This window comes from Mustela erminea, chromosome 17 (genome assembly GCF_009829155.1).
Source record: "Mustela erminea isolate mMusErm1 chromosome 17, mMusErm1.Pri, whole genome shotgun sequence".
NCBI lineage: Eukaryota > Metazoa > Chordata > Mammalia > Carnivora > Mustelidae > Mustela > Mustela erminea.
Window position 1 is genome coordinate 4,712,282 of NC_045630.1, and position 24,054 is coordinate 4,736,335.

The 24,054-nt window shown below is 40.8% G+C and overlaps 1 protein-coding gene and 1 long non-coding RNA gene across 2 annotated transcripts in view; one reads left to right on the plus strand and one right to left on the minus strand.

The window, feature by feature from the left end:
* Positions 1 to 399: 399 nt before the first annotated feature.
* LOC116575987 overlaps positions 400 to 24,054 on the plus strand; it is a 203,835-nt gene continuing 180,180 nt past the window's right edge. Inside the window, exons 1-2 of the long non-coding RNA XR_004279998.1 lie at positions 400 to 620; positions 2,812 to 3,047. This is a non-coding gene — a long non-coding RNA (uncharacterized LOC116575987). The remainder of the gene's footprint in view (positions 621 to 2,811; positions 3,048 to 24,054) is intronic.
* On the minus strand, positions 12,284 to 23,506 carry TNFSF18 (TNF superfamily member 18). Its single transcript, XM_032317616.1, has 3 exons — positions 23,278 to 23,506; positions 17,109 to 17,139; positions 12,284 to 14,765 (listed from the first exon to the last, which is right to left on the minus strand). The coding sequence occupies exons 1-3, from the start codon at positions 23,419 to 23,421 to the stop codon at positions 14,419 to 14,421; spliced, it is 522 nt and encodes a 173-aa protein (XP_032173507.1). The 5' UTR covers positions 23,422 to 23,506; the 3' UTR covers positions 12,284 to 14,418.

Consider the following 24,054-nt stretch of genomic DNA (forward strand, 5'->3'; position numbering starts at 1 on the left):
CTGAGCGCTTTCCGTACCGCGTTGGAGGACGGGAATGAAGATACCGCGTTGGAGGACGGGAATGAAGATGGCGGCTGCCCGGTCTCCAACCCCCAGGAGCCCGGAGCTCGGGTCCCCACTCCTCAGTGCGCCCTCAGATAATAGTCGTCAATCCCTCCCGTCTCCCTGGTCTCCGCCCACGCTCCATGCTCACCTGGCCTGACCTAGTGTTTCTGTCTCTGGCGCACAGCGCCCTTTGGAGTTTCCAAACCCAGCAGATTCCTGCAGTGTGCTCCTGTGCCGCTCCTTCCGTAAGAGGAAGGGGCTTGTCTCCCAGGATCTGCCATTTCTGGGGTCCCTGCTGGAGGAGCAGTGGCCTGACTGTGACTCAGATCATGGTTTAAGGTAACCTGGAGCTGAGACCTCACTCCTCAGCTCCATCTCTGCCCCCAGCTTCCCTGCTCCGATACCCGGGAGCGCTGCCACACTTGGACACCCCCACTCTTTCCGTCTCCCCGAGGGTCCTGAGACCACACTGTCCCTGCGAGGACTCCACCCCCCTTAGCCACTGGAGCGACGTCCCTCCCTGGAGCAGACTTCTAAACGTTCTGATTTTGGCCCCGCTGCTCTCTCGCTTGCTGGTAAGTGGCTGACGGAGGCCCCTCCCCCACCCCCACTGTCTGTCTTCCCAGGTGTTGCCTCGGATTCACTTCTGCACGTGTCCTACCTTCCGGAAAGTGGTTGCTTTTCTCTGTTGGACAGTTTTATCTCAAAGGTTTAAGAATTTCCCTGCCATTTTTGGGGAGTTACTGTTCAGAGACTTGAGGATCTTTCACTGATAGAGGAATTCCTCTTACAGAATGTGGATGATCTACTAGTGGTTAGTCCTACTTATGAAAGATATTTAAAGAACACCATCCTCTTATTAAATCATTTGGCTGACTGTGGATACAAAGTATCCCTCTTCAAGGTGCCAATTTGCAAACAAGAAGTAACTTACCTGGGCTTCAGCCTAACAAAAGGGCAAGGAAGCTTATTGCCTGAGAGGAAAAAGACTATTGGTTTGCTCAAGGCACCCACCACCAGGCACCCGTTATATGGGTTCCTAGGCATAGTTGGATTCTACCCTATTTGGATTCCAAATTATGGACTGATAGCTCAGCCCTTACATGAGATATTAAAAGGATTGGATGCTGAGCATCTAATTTGTACAAAAAAGTGCCTGAAAACCTTTGATACTATAAAAGAAAGTCTGCGGCGCCCTTGGGTGGCTCAGTGGGTTAAGCCTCAGCCTTCGGCTCAGGTCATGATCTAAGGGTCCTGGGATCAAGCCCCGCATGGGGTTCTCTGTTTGGCAGGGAGCCTGCTTCCTCCTCTTCTCTCTCTCTCTGCCTGCCTCTCTGCCTACTTGTGATCGCTCTCTCTGTCAAATAAATAATAAAATCTTTTAAAAAATCTTAAAAAAAAAAAAGTCTGCCTCAACCCCTGTTTGGGGTTGGCTGATCTAAAGAGAGCTTTTAAATTATATGTGCATGGCATGAAAGAAGAGGCATTAGTTTAGAAGTGTTAACCCAAATGCTGGGGGAATTTTCCCCAACTTATAGCCTATTTTTCAAAACAGTTGGAACAGATAATCAAAGGATGGCCACCCTGCCTCCAAGCAGTCGCTGTAGCTTGTGATGCTTTACAGGATGCTGAAAAGTTTACACCTGGCCAACCTATAAGGTCTTCGTACCTCCACAAGTGCTGCTCTGTTGGAAGAGAAGAGTGGCTTTTTCTTGCGGTTGGCAGAATGGGGAAATATCCAGCGATTCTGCTTGATAACCTCAATGTGAAATTGCAGGCTACTTCTGTTTTAAACCCAGCATCTCTGCTTCCTGACCCCAGTGATCATCTTGAATATGATTGTTTAGACATTGTGAACTTAGCACATTCTAGCAGGCCAGACCTCGTAGGCCAGGCTTTAGAACACCTAGATTGGGAAGCTCTTTATGGATGAAAGAAGCTTTACAGAATGAGGGCAGCTGTAGGCTGGATATACTGTGGGGACTGTTGGAGATAACTGAGGCCCAGAAACTGCCCCCGGGAAGCTCGGCTCGGAATGAAGCTCGGCTCGGAATGCTGAGATCATTTTCCTAATGAGGGCTCCTCCCTTTGTCTGCTGGTAAAAAGGTAAATATATACACTGACTCTCAGGATATCTTTTTCATAGTGCATGTTCATAGTGCCATTTGGAAGGACCAGGGACTGCTGACATCTAAATTAAGTATATTAAGGACTCTGTGGAAATCTTAGCTCTACTGAAGGCTATACAACAGACATCTAAGGTGGCAAACACTGGGGACCTCAAAGAGGGAAACCCATGTAATTAAAGGAAATTCAGCTAGCAGACATTGTGGCAAAATGGGCTGGTAAAGAAACTATTTTTAGGGTACTTTGATTCCTCGTAGAGATCTCTGCAGTTATCGCAAGTATACTGCAAGAGACAGGCTGAAGAATGGGGACTTAATAATACAGAGACTACATTCCTCTTGAAGGCCTCAATCTATAGGAAAGATTGGAGAAATGAATCACACCTTGAAGAAAACTATAGCTAAAACTTGTGAAGAGCCTAGCTTAACTTGGGATAAAACATTGCTTTTGCACTTCTCAAGATAAGGGCAGCTCCCCAAAGCAGGTTGAAATTAAGCCCTTTTGAAATTGTGCATGGGAGGCCTCTCCAGGCTAGCTTTGACCTCCCTGTCCTCAAATCAATCATGAATTAAATGTTATACGATATGTTTAAAATTTAAGTTGATAATTAAATAGTATGCATGTGTTTGTTTCCACTAGACCCAGTGACCTGATGAAGTACCATACCCCCTTCATCTCTGGTGACCAGGTGCTACTCAGGACCTGCAGGGAACAGGGCCAACTTGCTAAAAAGTGGATGGGACCACGTGACCTATTAGTGGCTCTCTAATCATCTCTTACACGTTGGCTGTCGTGAAATCTTGGATACATCACAGATGGGTGAAAACAGCCCCATTTGAGGAATCAGAAACAACCTGAAGCTTCCTCGTGGACATGTGAGTCAGTGGAACACAGATTCCACAAACTTACTTCAGCTTTTTATGCTATTTATTTTACTACTAAAATGGGCTTAATAGTACTTACAATAGGAGTTGGCATATGTGTATGTTCATCCAGGTGATTATGATTTGCATAGCTAAGAGGTGCTCTAAGTAGGATGAAACTGATAAGAGACTATTCGCTGCGTTTAAGTCCTCACCTAGCAAGGTTACAAATGATTTTCTAGAACAAGTCTGTTTGTTTCACTCCGTGACCTCCCTCTGATGTCCCAGTTCATCAGGAACTAGTTAGACTCTGGACGACATCCTTTTCCCTTTAGTTCTGTAAGGTTATGGAAGAAAATGATTGATGGGGTGTGGATTTGCAGCAAGACTAAATTATAATCAGCACATTCCTGCATGTGTCAACCTCTAAGCACACGGTAAGTTTATAGCAATCAATTCTGTTTAAAGTTTCTCTGGGAACTTGAAGAACCTCGCCCATGTTAACTGAAAACAATCACCTGGTTGATTGTTTAAGCCCTAGTGGCAGCTGTAGCTGGTTCCTCCCCCCATCCACTTCTCTCACCCTTTTAAAATTCCCTGCCTGAACTGAGCTGGGAAAATGGTTTTTTGAGGACATTAGTCTAACATCGCTTTGGTTAGCTGAAATTTCTTGAATGAAGTCACTTTCTCTGTCCCAATACCTTATCTCTGGACTTGGAGGGCTGTTTTGCGGGGAACAGATTTGATCTGAATTCAGAAACATTCTGAGCATGTTTAACGTAGGTTAGATGAAGCTGTGATGTTTGGAAGATTAAGTATGTGAAATGAATTCTCAACTTGTATTTTCAACTTATAATGGGTTTATTAAGATGTGACCCCATCGTAAGTCAAGGACAATCTATATCTTTGTATAAGATACCTTTGTGATTTGAATTCATCTGATTCTCTTACTAGATCTATCCTCTTAAATCTCAATTCCTTATAAATATTCACATTATCCGTAGCACCTAACTACCCTCTGTATCTGGGAGAACCATGATACGTATTTGTTGAGTAAAATGAGTGAATGAATGAATGAATAATTAAGATATTTTCTTGATGTAAAATTGAGTCACCATTATTTATGTAACTTAAATACTGCATTTCGATAAAGTATAGCCTCCATTTAACTGTGTTTCTAGAAAAGTTCTAGAAAAGGCAACTAATAAGAATACGTTACAGAGATTTAAGCTTTTTAATGGGCATCATTCCAAGCACGATGCAAGTATCGGTATGCTAATATGTAAAGTGTGAAGAGGTTGCTCATGGAAAGAAAAGGAAACAAATTGAAGGGAAAGGCAAGACTTCCTACCTAATGTAGCTAGTTGTAAGCTGGTAATAACACAAAACTCATTGGCATATATTGAACTTTCTGTTGCCAGGAACTGAAACTGTACCATGCAGTATAAATAACCTTCCTTAATTTACTGATGAAAACACCTCCCTCCGGAGAAGCTACACACATTGTTCAAGCTCACATAGAGTGTAATGGGCAGAGTCAGGATTTAAATTGAGGCCTGTTCTAACCCTAAATGCATCCCCTGACCACTGCATTTGATTGCCTCTCCTGAGATGATATAGCCAGAAGATAACAGATGTTTTCAAATATTTTTGAAAGGACATCTTAGAGTTGATGGGCCTCATCCCATCGAAGGGAAAGGACCCACTTACAGTAGCTCCAGGAGAAAGGTGGTTTATAGGCTCTAGAACAGGAGTGAGTATTGTGTCAGCAGCTGCAGCGTGGGGGGAGGGGAAGGGGGGGGATGAGAAAGGAAATTTCCTGAGAAAGGAAATCTTCTGGATTTTTCCAGAAGAGGGTACCCTGATCAGCCAACATTAATACCAGGTCTGTTTGCCCCGTAGATGCCTCTTTCGCTCCATTCTCCTGGGGATTACTTACTCTCTACCATTCCACAATTCTTTTCACAATCAAGTTTTTACAGACTAGTGTAGCTTATTGACTCGCCTTCCATTTACTCTACATCTGGCAACTGTGCTTCTCATTTGTTCCTCATTCCTGGAAATCCACATTCCCCCCAACCTTATGCCACTGAAAATGATCTTGCTGATGTCACCAAAAATTATCTACCAGCAAAATCCAATGGGAAATTTTCAATCCTCATAGTGTCTGACTTTTTGGAGCTTCCAACATTGTTGAGCACTCCCTTGCTCTTCATCACTCATGGCCCGTTTCTTTGGATCCATTCCACCAGTAGACCTCATTTGTCCCTGGCTACCCATCCTCAAATATTGGTGCTCCCGGGCCTCATTCACTGGCTCCCTTTTCATTCTAAACTCTTGCTGTTGTGATATAATTCACAACAGTGACCTTACCCTAAAGGCTGTTGACTTTTACTTATTCATCCCTTCCCATGAGACTTCTTCTGAGTTCTAACTGCCTGTGAGTCATGACCACTTAGGTAGTCTACAGCATCTCAGACCATACACTTATATATCTGAATTCATTATCTCATCCATCCCAAACTTTTTCTAGATTCTCTTTCCTGTCCCTTACTATGAAAACACCATCCTCTCAGTATCACCAAGAGGGTCCTTCCCTCTTCTCCATCCCTCACTTTGAATCTATCACTCTACTAGTCAAGACTCTGATTTCAGTTAATAGAAACCAACCTCACCCAGCTGAGGGAAAAGGAGGAATGTTTTCCAAAGGTACAGTGACTCTCATAGGATCCAAGGACAAGCACGTAGCTGGGCCATATGAGTTAATAGTTAAGTGGAGTTTCTTTCCATCTTTCACTGCTACTTCTCTCTGCATACTCCTTTTATTCTTTTGTCTCAGCTAGATCAACTTTCTCTGTTTCTCAGAGAAAACCAGAGGGAATATAGGCTTCCCAGTAGCTCCACGTTTTTATCTTGTCCAGTTGGTCCTAGGTAGTTAATTCTGGACAGGTCAAGCTCAGCTAAGAGAATAGGGTTACTTGGTAAAAACAAGGCTGCTGAAATCTGCCCTGTGGGTAAGAAAGTCTGGTAAGGAAACCACTATGAATTTGACAGAAACTCTAGTAGTATCTACCACAATAACTAAAGTCTGATGATTCTATGACCTAAATTTTTCTCTGTCTCTTCCCTATCCCCAGGGCTAATGCCATTGTCCTTATTTAAGTCCTCATCTCTATTGTAGCTCATTTACTGCCATTAGAGTGATCATATATACAGTCCTCTGATCATTTGTATACAGATCTTTCTCAGCTAAGTTCTGAACTTCTTGAGGACAGGCAATATATCTTTTGATTTCTGTATCCCCTCTGGGACTTAGCATAATATGTGGGATGTAATTGGCCCCAGGAAGTATTTGTTCAATGAATAAAAGGTGTTTCAGTATCTTAGGCCGTTTTTTCGTTTGGGCCTTCTACCTAACCACTCTGGTCTGCAGATTATGCCTGCCAATAACCTCCTGGTTGTAATTAGAATTCCCACTCAGTGCTTCCTCAGGGAGGGACAGGCTGACTAACAAACTCCACCTTCGTTTATATCTCATGCTCTTGTGAATTTGGTTATATGGTCCCTGAGATATTTATAAACTCTAAGACTTGGATAAAATTCCATTTCTGTACCTATAAATGTGAACACTGGACATTAGACATGGTAACTTCACCATTCTGAAATAACCGCCCTGAACAGCCTTGTTGAAAAGGCAGCGCATTAAGTAAGGCAGCATATGTCAATATCTGTGCTCAGAGACTATAGTTCATGTTTATGAAAATATTCACTTGGAGTAAGTAGTAACAAATCTAAAGATTGTCAGTGCTCTTGCAGAGGAAATATGTACACATTCTAAAATCTCACATGTTGCTGAGCCCTTTAATTGCTCTATAAAAATATGTGAGGAAAAATTACCCCTGGAGCTATGCTGTGAAGTTCATGAGAAATCGATTTTCCTGAATATGTTTGCTTTAAAGAATGATCAGTACCATAACAACACTGTTGTAAGAACCTTTTTTTTGAGAAGATACCCATGGATCTTTCTAATATAAATTTCCAAAAAAAAGCCAAGGTAGAAGCTTAACCTAAAATTTGGTGAGGACATTACTGTGGTGGAGCAAAGTACTGTGTTCCAGAACACTGCTTTCTAGGGAAACAAAGATAATGAACTGAGGACTATCATGATGACGGTGGTGGTGTGGGCAATGGTGATAGCAGCCAACTCTGACTGGGCACTTGTTATATGCGTACTTAGAAGTTTCAGTGCATTACTTAGAGGTCTAAAAAACCTAGAGGAATAGAAGTGAGCATACCATTTTGAGAGGTTGTTGACAGCATATGTATCGTGTAACTTGCTGGTCAGTGTAACCAAGAACCAGAGTTCCATCTTCTTCGCTTATTCATGTCAGTACATCTTAAGTTCTTTTAATGTTCCAAGCACTATTTTAGGTACTGCTCATACCATATTAAACATATAAAATGGAACTTACCTTACCTTGGGGAGGAGAAAGAATAAAAGAGATGTTAAATATCTCAACTTGAGAAATGACAAAGGTCAGTAACTTAGGAATAGATCCAAATCTGCAATAAAAATCAGTGGCAGCCATCATTTTAATGTCTACTATGTTCTCAAGAATTTTATGTAAATTTAAAGTAGGTTTAAATTCCAACTAACTTATTTTTTTTTAATTTTTTTACTTTATTTTCAGTGTAACAGCATTCATTGTTTTTGCACCACACCCAGTGCTCCATGCAATCCGTGCCCTCTCCAATACCCACCACCTGGTTCCCCGAACCTCCCACCCCCCTCCCTTCAAAACCCTCAGATTGTTTTTCAGAGTCCGTAGTCTCTCATGGTTCACCTCCCCTTCCAATTTCCCTCAACTCCCTTCTCCTCTCTAAACCAACTAACTTATTATTTGATTCAACAAATGTTTATTAAGCTCCAACTGCATGTCAGACATTGGACAAGCAAGAGTAAGCAAAATAAGTAAGAAAGGTCTCCAAAAGGGCGAGCAGTTTGTCCAAGATCCAAATAAGTAGTAAATGGCAAAACTGGGATTTGAAAACAAGTTTGACTACAAAGGTAGAAGTTATGATGCTATTGAAATAACCCTAGTGGCACAGACAAGAGACTTAGCAGAAAAAGAGGTCAGATTCTCTTTGAAGGTAAGGATGACATGATTTCCTAACAGATTAAATGTATGGAAGAGAGGGTCCACAGAGGTTTTTCTCTATGCAACTGAAATGAGGAGGGGCTTCAAGAAACGCCAGTTTGGGAAAACATTTCAGAGATGTCGGTTTTGAGATCTCTGTTCTGTTTCCAACGTGAAGTTGCTGATTCCACAGGTGCATTTACACATCTGACGTAAAGCAGAGCAACTTGGGCGAAAGAGGAGTATTTGAGAGCTGACAGCACACAGGCCGATAATGTGGTATTGACTGTGGCAAAGCTCAGATGCCTTAGGTCACCAGCGTTCAAGTGTCAGAGCTGCCATTAGGTTTTGAAAAGCGAAGAGCCTGACCTTTCTTTTCAGACTCAGAGGATAGATGGCCATTGCTTTTGTGATGAGAGACGGGTTTATAGTAAGTCTCATGGGCAGCACCTGTGTTAGTTTTAGATTGTTGTTCGTTTCATTTTGCGTATTTATTTACTTGTCTGTTTGTTTGTTTAGCAGCTTTGAATCTTTTTAAATACTTGGAGAAATATTCAGCTGAGATTCATTATATGCCATAAAATAGCAGCTCATAAACTGTGGTGTGCAGAAGTCCATGTTGGAAAATCCATTTGATCCCGAGTCCTCACTCCTAGAAACATTTATTCGGTGGACTTGAATGAGGCCCAGGAATCTCTTGTTTTTTGTTTTTGTTTTTGTTTTCCAAGCATCCCCAGTGAGTCTGATGTAAAGTCCATAAACTTCACTTTGAAAACCTCTGCCGTTGATCATTGAATAAATTGAATAAACTGCTTTGCCCTAGGGTATTATAAAGGTAGTTGCTTCCAAGTATGTCTGCCCAGCAGAGCTTAAAACAAATAGGATTTTGTCCTGTTTTACTGATTCAAGAAAAGGTAGCTTACTGGCTATTTTCCCTTAATGCAAGTGAATTTACAAGGTTCTTTATCTTACTTATATTAACAGTGTTCCTCAGAACAGGTTTTGATGGGGAAGGAGAGTAGTTGAGAGCAGTAGGTGTTGGGATGGGGGACAGTAAGAACAGGGAGACTGAAGGCTTTCCCCACTGGGCACTGTTATCCAGAGTACATATGATAATGCTGAGTTCCTACCAATGCCAAAGTAAATTTGTGATTTATTTGTTCACCCAAAAGAGAAAAGGACTATGAACTAGGTACTGTGTCAGACTCTGGATTCTTGGACATTGGATTCCTTTTAGAGATTAGCCCATTGGTTAAGAGATGCAACCCATAAGCATGGAGGAAAGGTTAAAGGTCTCTGTGTCTTCCATCCTGCAAAACTGAAATTCACCAGTTCACCCCAGTCCATCAGACTCTGTATGTTTGCAGCCCAGAGTAAGCAACAGGCTACCCCTGTAGAAAGCTGTCTGGAAACAATGCCTCTGAACACAAAAATCAGAGATTCCCACTCTGATTATGCAATTGAAGCAAAGACAGAGGTGGTTTAATCTAATGATTCTGTTCATTGAATTTTCATGTTCCTATTCCTAAAAGTTTCCTGAGTTCTTTGAAGCAGGTCCTAAAAAATCCTCCAGTCTGCTGTCCCAAATGGCATAATGGGATTCATCGATACTGGCATGTGTCTTCGAGTGGTCGCTCAAATAAGCTGCTTGGAACTCCTTAAACTAGTTAACTGCTAACAGAATCTAGTACATTCGAATAAAATAAATGGAAAGTCTGCATTTTACTATCTAGAGCATTCCTTGTGGACCTAGAGAGAGAGTGCTTAAAGCGCAGGACCAGGGGAAAGTTTATTTTTCCTAATAAAACAGTGTGTGTTAAAACAAATTTTTTGGACGAAACAACTCTATTCCCATCATGCTTCTTTAATTTTCCTAGATTCTCAAGAAATTAAAAGCAATCTTTTATGTTCATTTGTAACAATGTTCTTAAGCCTAACTTTTCTGAACTATAATTTCCCTCTCCCTCCGCCTTTTTATATTTTGTTTCTCTGTGATGAGAGTTTGGAGTGCTTTGTATTTCTGCATATTATCATGGGTCTCTCTGATCCCTTTTTGACATCTAAGAGTATAGCAGGATGTTAAAGTGGGATTCTACGTGATTCAGCTTCAACTCGGGCATAGTATGACTGAACTAAGACATCAAAGTGAGAGTAAGGCAGTTGCCCCCACCAATATGCAGAATTTACAAAAGGAAAGAAGGTAAGCCCCTTTCCTCTGATACTCTTTGACGCATTAGCTGGATCAAGGACATAAAGTGAGGGCAGAGGGGCGCCTGGGTGGCTCAGTGGGTTAAAGCCTCTGCCTTCGGCTCAGGTCAAGATCCCACGGTTCTGGGATTGAGTCCCGCATTGGACTCTCTGCTCGTCAGGAACCCTGCTTCCCCCTCTCTCTCTGCCTGCCTTTCTGCCTACTTGTGATCTCTGTCTATCAAATAAATAAATAAAGTCTTTAAAAAAAATAAAGTGAGAGCAGAGTAGTAAGGAGGAGCGTTTGTGATAACGTTTATAAAGAAAAGGCTGTGGCCATGCTGAGTTCCACCCACTCCTTTACAGAAGGAATGAGGAGCAATGAAAGTTTCTAATAGTAAGCCTGATGGGAGGACTTCAAGGGAACCCCTAAAAGAACTTTGAAGTATAGTTCTTGCAATTGGGAGATACAGAGAATGAGTGCCTAAGTCCCACTGAAGAAAGCAAAAGTTGATAGTGAGCTTGAGTTTGACCCCACCCAGCAAATCCCTTGGGAAGAGGAAGGCCAGCTCCTTGGTAGTAGAAATGGGAGAATCTTGCTACAGTCCTACTCTCTGAGTTTGTAGGTGCAAAGCATGTATACAGGTTTCTTGTGGATAGATGTGGGACTCACAAGAGTCACGATCCATAGAGTGACTTTGCCAGGGTTGCTAGTGACCGCCAAAATAGAGATGCATCCTATCAGATCAAGAAAATTTTATGTACCAAGGTTTCCTTTAAACGTCGACCTGAAGGTAGTTGACTAGACTCCTCACCCATACTTAATCAGGTTTTTGCTTCTTCTTCTCACATAAAAAATTTTAAAAATGTCCTCTCATCCCACCAATGAAATTGCTTCTTTGAGATCAAACGCAAAAAGACAGGAATTTCATCTCCAAGATGAACAGACAGGCTTCATTTAAGGAGTTCAAACCTGTATTACTTTTCAATTAACCGCCATCTTCAGAAGCAGAGACTTCACCCACAGTGAAATTCCACACTCTATGTAAGTTTTGATGAGCAAAATGGAAGGTTTAAAAAAAAAAAAAGTTGGGACGCCTGGGTGGCTCAGTTGGTTAAGCAGCTGCCTTCGGCTCAGGTCATGATCCCAGCGTCCTGGGATCGAGTCCCACATCGGGCTCCTTGCTCCGCAGGGAGCCTGCTTCTTCCTCTGACTCTGCCTTCCACTCTGTCTGCCTGTGCTCGCTCTCTCGCTTGCTCTCTCTCTGACAAATAAATAAATAAAATCTTTAAAAAAAAAACAAAGTTAGTGTAAGAAGTGTTGGTGATGGCTTTGTTGTGAGAATGGCTGAGGTGGAGTTGAGGGGTGGGTGGAAGACAGAATGTGAGACTGTCGGACGAACTCATCAGAAATTGGGACGGGGCGCCTGGCTGGCTCAGTGGGTTAAAGCCTCTGCCTTCGGCTCAGGTCATGATCCCAGGGTCCTGGGATGGAGCCCCGCGTCAGGTTCTCTGCTCGGCGGGGAACCTGCTTCCCCCCCATCTCTACCTGCCTCTGCCTACTTGTGATCTCTCTCTCTGTCAAATAAATAAATAAAATCTTTAAAAAAAAAAGAAAAAGATAAAGAAACTGGGACAGCCCGTAATCAAAAACTAATTGCATCCAGCTCTCGCTTTTGCCTAATGCTAGCCGAGCAAGTGTGTTCACGCGGGCAAGGTTTTCTCTGATGCCCCTGAACGTTCTCAACATCACAGACGCTACACTGATAAACCCACAGATAAGTCAGCTACAGTACACTTACCGATATACATTTATTATACAAAAATGTATAATTTTTGTATGTATGTATTATACAAATGTATAATTTTTGTATAATAAATGTATTATTTATTTATTTTTATTTTATTTATTTATTTTTATTGTCATTTATTTCTTTCAAGTATTTGAAGAAAAAAGGAAACGGTATACATGAAAACAATGACAGAAATGACACCACCAGGAAACTTCAAGGTCACCTGTCAGTAGCCCTCTCTCTGGCTTCAGGTGCCAAGATCACTCTTACCCTGAGAAATCACTACCAGGTGGGACTCTTGCTGGGAGTATGAGAGTTTTACTCTCTCCCTTGCCTGCCTTGATTTTCCCAGGAACGTGGCAGGAGCAGAGAGGAGTCATTAAGAAGGAGAGTTTTACAAACAGTGGTGTGCTGGTGAACAGGCTGTCCCAAAGGAAAATCCCTAATTTGCAGTGTCACCAATTCCCATGGTTTAAATAGTCCCACTGTGGCCAATTTCAAGAATGGCTGTAATTAATAACCAGATTGCAAAATTTTGGAAAACTTAACAATCAGCCGTCACGAGCTTAGTGCTTGATCCCTCTAGCACTGCAACACACTGTTGCTTATAAATCAACAACAATCAATAACAAGTTTTTATAAATATGTGATATAACTTTACTTTTCTGAGAAGATATGCAAATGCAAGAGAAGCAAGGTGTCTAGGTCTTTGCCCAATACAACCACTCAGCAGATGTTTTATTTAAAAAGACTAAAAAACATCTTGGCCTTAGGCTTACTCTGCTCCCCAGCGATTTCTGTACTATACAATACAAATATTTTTAAATTAACTTTATATGTAACACTATTAATTAACATAATATAGTTTTTTACAAATATCCATAAATATTTTAAATGGGTTATCACGTCATCATATTACATAGCTTTCAACAAGAATCCACAGACAGCTAATTAATTTAACAGAGTCTAAAATCTTTAGCAAGCTATCATTGAATTGAAGGTTAGTCATTATTTTTGGAAGTTAACATGTTTGACCAAGACCAGCTCTTTGAAGTGAGGACGGGGATTTGGTTGGAGTAAGCGCTGAGCAACAACCTCATGTGCCCTGCTTCAAACAGGGAAACGAAAAATAGTTTGCTAAGAAAGGAAAGTCCGTTGTAGCTTTATTCTACCCACCTTGAGCTGAAAGGGAGTGCGGCTGATAATCTGCTAAGCTCTTTAGACTTAACATCGTAGCTGAAATACTAACCCTAAAGCTGAGATATTATGACACATTGGGGAAGACCATGGCCCTATCAATCACTACTTCTGTGGGTTGAGGCAAGTTACTTATGTTCTAGATGCATTCATATTTTCACTGTTAAAATTGTGCCAAAAACACCTGCCTCATTTGCTTCATAGAGTCGCCCCGTGATACATGAAAGCACTTTGCCAACTGTGGCGAGCCAGCTAAAAATATGAAATTATTACATGGCATAATACATTACTGATGATACCAATTTCTAGGGTTTAATTTTAGGATTACTAATGATTACTCTTTCTTTACTACTGACATGTAGACACATCAACACCTTCTCATGAGCCCTGTGTCAAGGTTCAGAAGGAGGCTTTGACCAGCTTGTTTTATAAAGCCTTCTACATCCCAAACGTGATGAAATCAAGGGAAATTCCCAAGTAAAGTGCACTCCATTCTATGCCCTCTGTGGCTGTGCCCCAATAAATCTCTAGAGTATTCTCTGTCTTCTTAACATCATCACTTCTAAAGCGGGGTGTTGTTGGCATATCTGTGGCCACCCTCCCAGTCTGGTTACTTTTATTAGGAGGGCCTCGAAAGACAGGAGTATGGGAAGAATAAAGTGAAACAGCCCAAGAATATGAGAACAAGGCCAGGCCACTGCCCTGGATCTTTTTTTTGCACACCAGTTAAGGCTCCCAGGGCAATAAGACATTTTTCCCATCCAAGGATTTAAGAATTAGACACAGACTCTTTGAGAACCTTCTGTCCTCGAGCGACCCACAGTCATTTCTCGTGGATTGATAAAGCATCTTCGCTGACCCAAGGTCGAAGGTAAACAAATGTCTCTGGCCTGTCCTCTGAGTTTCTTTTGGATAAGCTTGAGAGATGAAAACACACATGCAGAGAGGTTCTATGTGTGTTGATTTGTATGCTCAGACAAGCTGCGGGTGTGGAAAGTCTGCCTCCTCCAACGCAATCACCAGCATCTCTCCACGTGGGAAAGATGGCGCGGAGGCCAAAAGGCGTCTCTAGGGGTTATACTGCGGATTTGCCAGCAGCACGATCCCCCAGTATGTGTGGTTTTTTAGAACCTGATGGTCAGAGTTGTATATTAGTTCTAGAATATCCCCAGCACGCAATTCATAAGTCCCTCCTACATTTTGAATTTTAGAGTTGTTTGTTAGAGCTTGTATGATGTCTTCGTTTTTACGTAGCCGCACCGCAAAAGGAGCTGGTTCCTTGTAGGTTGTGTTGGGAGCCACTTGGCCATAAATGAGATACAAGCCATTCTGAAGTATTTCCAGTTTCTCATTCGCTGTCTTATTCACACAAGGAAGCTTAGGACATGTCATTTGCCATTTTAAAGGGGATGGTCCTGTAAGACGTTTACAGAGGAGAAAAGAAAGGAAAGCGTGGTTACTCATTTCATCCCCTTCCTGATTATAGTTCTTTCCCACTTACAGGTTGTTTCTCTCCCTAGTCTGTATTCGTTTTCTCCAACCACAATTTTAATATTTTAAGTATCTAGTCCTTGTTATAGAGCTCTAAAGAAATGGATTTGGAGGAGAAAAATGGGTTGAGTTTTAGGGGTCACTCCATCTGTTGTCAATCAGTATTTGTAAAAGAAACTAAAGAAGGAGAAGAGAGAGAGGAGTCACACACCAGGACTGTGATGACCAAAATTGACAGGATGCATATTCATGCTTTTCTATGTAAATACTATTTATTGTGTATCATTTTATCAATGAGACCTTCCTCATCAGTCTACAGAAAATAGTGCTCTCCTGCCATCTCTCCCTTTATCCTGCTTTAGTTTTCTTCACAGAAGGTGTGTCATCATCATTATAAATTAAGTGGCTCATTTCTTTATTGTTTGTATTATACCCACTTGAATATAATGTCTTTGAGCACACGTGTTTCTCTGTTTTGTTCACTGCTATATCTTCAGCACCTAAAAGTTCCCCAAACCTACTGTTTGCTCAATAAATATTTCTTGATTGAATAATACATCCATGCTCCTGAATTAGATGTATTATGTCTAAATTATGGCTTGGGATATCATGGTAAATTCACAAGTTTATTTATTTATTTATTTTTAAGATTTTATTTATTTATTTGACAGACAGAGATCCCAAGTAGGCAGAGAGGCAGGCAGAGAGAGAGGAGGAAGCAGGCTCCCCACTGAGCAGAGAGCCCCATGCGGGGCTCCATCCCAGGACCCTGGGATCATGACCTGAGCCGAAGGCAGAGGCTTTAACCCACTGAGCCACCCAGGCGCCCCAATTCACAAGTTTATAAATGGAAATTATTTGAATTTTTAAATACAAAAATTTAAATTTTTAAGTGTTTAAATATAAATATCCCTAGTTTAAAACTGTCGAGGGATGGAGAAAGAGTCAAGACTTTGTCACTTATTTTCATAGGGATATGGGGAATTTACATATTTTTCTAGTGTTAATTGTTTTTGCATAGTAATGTATTTCAGAGCCCCAGGGAGTATCTGGATCATTCAAAAATACTTATTTGGCCTGTTATCTAATTCTCTGTAATTTTTTTATGAGGGAAAAGCTTTTATTTCATAATTAGAAAGAAACCTCGACAAGAAAGCAATGCACAAGAGATCACACATTGACTTAAATTGTTATTTATATATAACTGATTGATTATAAGACTCTGAGGGTAGATTCTGAAGGATAATGAAGGAGAGATCACTAGAGCAAGTAGTAAAGTCTCTCTGTACCTTCAGTGAGCCCAAAGCCCAGAATTTCTTTCTGCTTTACACATAATACTTAACAGACAAAAGGCAAGTCACCAGGAAAAAGTGTTACTGGTTCTCTCATTCTACAGTAGGAGCCACTTAAAGACATGAGGCCACTTAGCAGCACTTGAGTTTCTCAACATTTTATCACCTCGAGAAGAAATTTCAAACATATTATTTTTACTCCGTTTACTAGAAAAACAAAAACAAATTACAAAGGCAGAGACAAGTACTAAAAAGAGATTCCGTAATTCCCACAAGCCAGGGAAGCCCGGCATTTAGAACTTTATGGGAAAAGAGGGATTGCTGTTAACTTTAGAAATGTTCTGCTCTTGGCTGAAATGTGTGTGGGGGGGGGGGAGGGGGGTCCTGAAATATGTAAACAATTCAAATGCATTTATTTTTTATGGATTCTAAGGCATACGTAAGGCTCAGTGTACCTATAAACTGTAACGTGTGTTCTTAGTGAGTACCGGGTCATCACTCTAAGGGAAAGGGGCTCAGGAGCGGAGAGGACAGGCACAAAGAAAGTGGCCACTTCCCTGATGTTCATTCCTTTTCTATGTATTTGGAAACAAAAATGTCGCCCTACACACACTCTACTGAGTACCAGCAACATGTGAACTGTGAGAACTTTGAGTTCGTCAGAGGGAAAGGTGGTAGAAATTTGAAACCTGTGCTTATTGAAGACACAAAATTAAAGGTGGATTCCGGGGTTTCAGGTGTCTGGCTCTGTAACAGTGATGTGCATTCCTGCCCAGATGTGTGACGGTGAATGTAAGCTTCATCGAGGCATGAACTTGTCTGTCTGGTTGACTTCTCAAGTCTCAGCTCCTAGAAACTGCTCGGCACGTGACAAGCAGTTATAAATAGTAGTTGAAAAGTGAGGAAAGATGGGCTTCCTTCTTGGAACAAATACTAAGAAAAGTAAAAAGGAGGCAGGCAAGACAGGTTACTTACCGAACTTAGCTATGCAGGGTTCACTGGCAGTCTGTAGGGGAAGAAAAAAAAGAGCCAGTCAGGAGGGTGGCCATGGCACAACCTTCTTGATGGGGTTATTTGGTAGAGGCTTCAGATCCTGAAGCAAACTTCTTTTCCCTTGCCATATTACAAAATCCTGCCCTCCACTTTGCCTTGCCTGTTTCATATCTCCCTTGCAGATGGCTGGCTCCGTCTTCCCCTTTCATCACCCAACAGCCCTTTTGGGTGTTCTCGGCCAAAGTTAAGGTCTCATCCCATCCACCTAACAGGACAACTATTTGATCTCAGACTCTCCTCCTCGTAGGCCATAGGAATTATCTATCAACAGTAGTCTCCACACCCCAGTCCCTACACCGTGATCCATCGGCATGTGAAAAGAAAATAATAGAATCTCTAGTTAAGTTTATCTTTATTTTTAATAACGTTAAACTATAGAAGTAGTCACAATGCAGACTGGTAAAGCCGCCTCATCTAATATCCAGACAATCACACCGTTTACAGTAACTGAGGTAACATGGGGGGGTTAGCTTCAAACTGTTGCGACATATCACAGTTCACTTGCTACCAGTGTGGTTAATTCTATAAATATTGGTACTTAAATGCTAAAGATTTTAAAATACTTAGTAGTAAAATAAGGCATAACCACAAAAAAATTTTTTTTGTACTGTGTAAAGTTCATTAGTTTCCTTGCGGAAAAGGGCTTAGGGGACTGTTTGAACTTAAAGATATTGCACAGTTTTCTTTTATGGGATTTCTTTGGCTGCTGTGGTAGGAATAAAGCAAAGAGAGGACAGGGCAAAAGCAGTGAGACCAGCCAAAAGATCACTGAAATCCTCTAGGCAAGAAAGCATGGTGCCTCTGACCAAGGTGCTGGCTATCCCGACGTGGATATGGGATGAGAAAATGAGAAGACGAAGATGGTCCAAGATGTTGGGCATCGGTAACTGAAAAGATAAAGTTGTTCATCACTGAAAAGAGCAAGATTTAAGAGGAGTAAATTGAGAGGAAAGAATCATGAGCTCACTTTTGGACACATCAAGTTTATGACTCATGCTTCTGACATACCCAGGTAGACACGAGTGTCAGGTAGGCCTTTGGATCTACGAGGATGGAATTTAAGGAGTTTTGATGATATACATTTTGGAATATTTAGCTTCGATGAGACACTTTAAGGTGTGAGGCTGTGCTAGATTGTCAAGGGGGTGAGTACAGATAGGAGTACTGGAACACTGCAGGGTGTGGAGGTCAGGAAATGAGGAAGAAACACCAAAGGAGACCAGTGAGTCAGAAGGGAAACTTGAAGAGTGTGGTGTTGGAAACAAAGAGAAGAAAGTATTTCAGAGAGATGTGATCAGCTCTATCAAATGCTGCTGCTGGGTCAAGTGAGGTGAGGACAGGGAATTAACTGATGGATTTGATAATATGGTAGCCATTGGGGTTCTTGGCAAAAGTAGTTGCTGTGATGCGGTGAGGACAGAAGCTTAATTAGAATGGATTTAAGGCTAAATGAGAAAAGAAAAATCGGGGGAATTTTGGTGTAAGGGAAGACAGAAAAATTAAATGGAGCCTGGATGGGGAGGAGAGGTCAGAGAAATGTTTTGATTTTATTGTTTTTCATAGTCTTTGGTTTTGTTTTAACATGGAGGAACTGACAACATGGTTATCTGTTGCCATTTAAAGGGAATGTTCCAGCAAAGGGGAAGGAGGGGTGTGAAATAGAACGCAAGAGCAGGAGATCATTGTTGAAGCAGTCAGTGCCCTTAAGTAAGAGGGACAGAATCTGGTTCATAGGAGGCCTTAGATAGGTTCATGAACAATTCATGCACAGTGACTAGAAAGAAACACAGTCTATGTGGTCAAAATTGCAGGTAAGTGGTAGATATGGTGGGGAGCTTTGGAACTTCTTTCCTGCCTATTTCTATTTTCTCATAGAATTTGGAGGCAAGGTTTTCAAGTGAGAAAGAGAATGAAGAAAAGATATTGCATATTTAAACTAAAGTCAAAGGAATAAAATAGTCCAGTAGAGGAGAGTGGAGAAATAAATATAGGTTATGACAGTCAAAATTGTGAATCAAAGTAAATGAGCTTAGAATATAATCTTCAAATTATTGTATCACAAAGTGTTAAACTAAGGTTAAGAAAATAAAAGAAACACATTTATTGAATTACTGAAATATTATTTTGGTTATATTAGAAATGTTTATATGACATTAACATGTAAAATATAATATTTTGGTAAAAGCAAAATAGTTTTGCACTGTGAATATACTGTTCCAAGCATGTCATTTCGTTCCTTACAAGTTTTCATTTTGTGTATCTTTTTATTATACCTTGTATTAGCCCTTATAGCTAACATAATAAATTAGCATATACAGTGGGATTATACTCAAAAATATTTTGTTGATAAGGAGGTTCAATCAGAAAGTTTGGATTCCTACAATTGTCTTTGCTCTTGCAATCATTTTATTACGAGACACCCTTTTGGGGTGTCTTAAATGCTGAAATTCAGTTTAGTTTGATCCATGATAGGCATGTGCTAGATTCCCTTATCTTCCGTTTTCTCACTTATAAAATGGGAGACATAATAGCACCTAGTTTACTGATGGTGTTTATGGACTTAAATATAATAATCGTGAAGAAGGGCTTTGCCCATACAGATCTGGTCCTGCTTATTAAATATTAGCTGTTTTGATAATGATGCTGGTCATAACGAAGAACAGAACAAAACATTGATCCCAGCCAGCATTGTAAGCTGAGAGAAACACACACAATTCATAGTCCTCGCCTCTTAGGCAGCTTATGACTTTTCCAGAAACACATGATCACACACATGAGGCAATTGGGTAACAACCTAAATATAAGTGAGTGCCAAAGAATGTGGCACAGATAGCATCTGTGGTGTCTCCCATCGTGCATAGAGAGTGTGTGGAGAAACCTGAGGCCACAGACAAATTAGTTGCCGGAGACAGAAATCGTGGGTGCTGTACTAGGGCTGCCTTAATGTCTACTTAGAACTACAGAAACCGCCACTGACATTTTCTACTGCCACAAATGAGAATCTGTCCAATCACAAAAATCCTCTATTTGGCAGTAAGGTATAATCTTTATTTTTATTGTTTTTTTTTATTGTGTTATGCTAATCACCCTACAATACATCATTAGTTTTTGATGTAGTGTTCCAAGACTCATTGTTTATGTCTTTAGCTGAGGAAATGAAACAGATGAACAAGGAATGTCCGTTTTGTTAAAAGCCTTTTTAAATTTATCCTCATTAAGTTTAAATTTTTTAAATTAAATTACAATGTCAGCAATAATGTGAATATGAATCACTGTAATCTATCAGAGCCCCCTACGGGTCAGGCACCCTCCGATCTCATTAATCCTTACTGTAGGTCTATGGGGTAGGAAGTAGCAAGCTCATTTGCAGATGAGGAAGTGCGTCTGCGAGGGATTAAGTAACTAACCCAACGTCATGCAGTTGATAAGAGGCTATGCTGAGATCCAAACAGCCCGTCTGATTCAAAAGTCTCACCCCTGCTACTCTGTGGGGGCAGTTTCTATTTATAATACCGCTGATGTTTACGAGAGAGGTAAATATCCATTTATGAAGAAACAAATGGGACTTTCCATTTAATTTAATTCATTTTTGCTTTGAAGGAGCAATTGCTCTTGTAACTCCATTATGACATAAGCCCAGATTTAAATGTTTGGGTTCAAGTGACCAAAACAATAGTTCTTTCTTCATACCAACAACCAACCCTACTTAGATCACATTTGGAAACAGACTCTCTTTTGCTTCTAAGTACAAACCTGACTGCTCTTTTTGGAAGCATCTTTCATTTCATTGAAGCAGGGAACTCTTCTGAACATTCATTTTTGGGGTTTTTTTGTTTTGTTGTGCTTCATTTTAGAGATAACTTCTGTGAGGTTATTTTCACTGAGGGGTGGACCAAACTCCTTGGGTTCATAGCCAATCCTTCCAGTTGAATGTCTTTTGAAAGATAGGGATGGGGGAGGAGAAAGACTGTGCTCCCAAAGAAATTTCTGTTGGTGTGGAGGAAGCCAATCTTCCTGTCTAATCCTTTTTGAATTAGTGCCTGGGGATGTTGGAAAGTGGGGTTTTGTATATAAAAACTAGAAAGGATTAAAAACAACAACAATAACAACAACAAAAAACAACCACCAAACCTCCAAGGTTCATGCGTGTGGTGAGAAGGTGGAACAGCCACCTCATAATGACTCACCATCCGCTAGCCACACAGCCTTCTTTTCCTAAGATACTTATTTGTGGCCAATGAGGAACGGGAAGTGCAGGCAAGTGGAAAGTGAGTTATTGCATCGGGTCAGCCAGGCCTTTGGCTTTTCCTATAGGAAATAAGCTTTTATGACATCCAATCATGATCGTATCCTGAAAACCTTTAAAATCTCTCCAAATTTGAAATAAACTCTAGGCTGTTTCTTTAGAGGAGGAACCTTTCATTGAGAAGATGCATGTTGTCTAGGAGAGAGAATCAGAGCTTAAACACATGGGCTTAGTCAAGTTCAATTCTGGCAAGAGGTATTCTAGGTACCTCTGGCATTACTAGACATCCTCTTTCCCTTTGCAGAAGCCGCTGTGTTCCTTTGAGAAGGACATATTCAGCCCCTTCTATGCATTGGTTCCCTAGCCATATGCAGGAATGGATAACACCTGTAACATTATCTTATATTCTTCAGGAAATCTGGTTAAAAATTGAGGTTGCTCTAAAGGGGCGAGATCTTCCGAAGTTAAGCTATTGCTATTCTCACCCTTCCTTTTCTTCACAAATCAAAGCCCTCAGAATTCCTGACCATTCTTTTCTTTCTGTTCAAGCATCACTTCTCCAGGAAGTTCAGACTTCTGCTTGATACATTCCTGGAGAGAGTAGGGGCGTGATTAGAAAGGCCTCTGTTGCATATCCTTGTGTACAGTTGGGGAATACAGATTAATGGTTTAATGTCTAGGAATGCGACCAAAGCTACACTTCCCCTAACTAAATTAATACCAGCAACTACGTGCCCGTCCTCCTGCATCTTTTCTCAGTGGCTTTTAAATTAAGTCACAGAAACACATTTTTGGAGATTTCACCAGCCAGTCCCCTTAGAAAAATGTGTCTGCAGGTGCTAATTTCATATGGCCCTTTCTTAGATAGGCATATACTACTATATTATCTCCAAGACGCAGAATCTTCAAATGTACCCCCAAATAGTCTAGCTTTTAAGTTAAATAAAACATTTCTTATTTTCTTTTGGTCAGTGCTACGTATCAACAGTCAGAAAAACTTAAGAAGAATCTAATATATCTCCAGTTCTTTTACTAGACCCACAACTTGGGTTGGAGCTCAATGGGAAATTCCTGATAAGCATCAGGGGCTTCCCAAATACGAATGTGCTTCCTCCTTCTTCCATGAAGCCTTCCCTGATCACTCTAGCCCAAAGCCATTGTCCCCTATTTTGAATTCCTAAAGCATTTATGCTCTCTATTATCCGTAGATGAATTATTAATCACTGTATTTTATAGCTGGAAGGGGCACTGGAGTGAACAAATCCATTCTCCTACCACCATTTTTCAGATGAAGAAACCAGAAAGACTAAATGTCTTTCTTAAATTCCTACAGCTAGGGAGACCTAGAACAAGAATCCAGATCTTACCTCCTCGTTCAGTGCCATTTCCTTCCACGAAGATGCACTAATCGCTGGTCACTCACCTCCTTCTGTCTTCCATTATCTCCTTTTATCTTTTCCCTCAGTAAGACTATATGTTGCATCCCATTCCTTGAAGGCAGGCATATGTTTTATACCTCTATACATTTTATACCTTTATTCCACCAAGAGGGGTTAGCAGAGTTCCAGAAAGGGAGAAAGTATTCCAAGGCATCTATCAATTGACTGATTTAATTAAATGATTTTATCTGACCCAGCTATGCAACTAACATGTAGCATTTTCTAGTACCTTTCATTTCAAAAACATTTATATAGACCTCAAAAGCCATATGCCATGCCAAACTTGAAACTTTTTGCATTTTCTATACCCACACATCTCTTCCAACTAGCTCTAACAATACTGAATGGCAATGATAATAAATAGACTTCAAAAGAAAGGCAGCAATTTTAGGTACTATGATCTTACCTTGAGTGGAAGAAAAGTGAGAATTAGTGTACTGAAGGAGAAAAGCAACAGCAAAAGAGCTATTACTGAGTAGAGGCACCATTGCTTCCAGGATGATCTGCGTGTCCCTTGAGGACCTGAATGGCTTAAAGGCATATCTTCCATGAGGCTCAAACTCGTTCTCTGCAGGAATAAGAGCTCTGGAAAGCAGAAATTCACAAGTGATGGTCCAGTGATGCAACTAGTCAGTTTTGTGGTATGATAATTAGCAGTGGGTGTAATAGGCGGGGTTTTCCTTTTGATTCTGTGTGTTGGAAAACGATACTTTTGGGCTAAGTGATGACTCTCAATTGGCAAACGACCAAATGCACTGAAAGGAACAGAGGGCTAGAAGCCAACACAGACAGAGAGGATGAAAAAAACCAACACAAGGAACTTACAGAGGGAAAAAGTTCTTTTCCGAAGAGGAAGTAGAGTACTGTGTAACATTACAAATTAATTTCAGATAAGAAAGTTACTTATAAAAGAAGAAATAAAGTTCAACATTAAGCCCTGTCATGCTCTCGATATCATGTATGTGTGAGGCAGGGGTTGGGGATCTAGGGAGGCTAGGGTGCATGGTTTGGAAAAAAGAGTTTCATCAATTTCTAGGATATAAAATATGTTCCTTTTGAAATAGTCTCCAGAATACAGAGGCATTACTAGAATTTCATTTTTAAAAAATATAAACACAACAAGCCCAGTTTTCTCACATCTAATCATTTTAAAAACCCTGAAAGTTTCATACTGGCATCAAAT

What these genes read in the sequence shown, in the direction of transcription:
- TNFSF18 (XM_032317616.1), bottom strand. Translation starts at nt 23,421, where the DNA reads ATGGAAGATATGCCTTTAAGCCATTCAGGTCCTCAAGGGACACGCAGA. An exon ending in TCACTTTTCTTCCACTCAAG is followed by an intron (nt 17,140 to 23,277) that starts GTAAGATCATAG and finishes CTTCCCCTACAG; the next exon opens with ACTGCCAGTGAACCCTGCAT. An exon ending in ACCCTGCATAGCTAAGTTCG is followed by an intron (nt 14,766 to 17,108) that starts GTAAGTAACCTG and finishes AACGTCTTACAG; the next exon opens with GACCATCCCCTTTAAAATGG.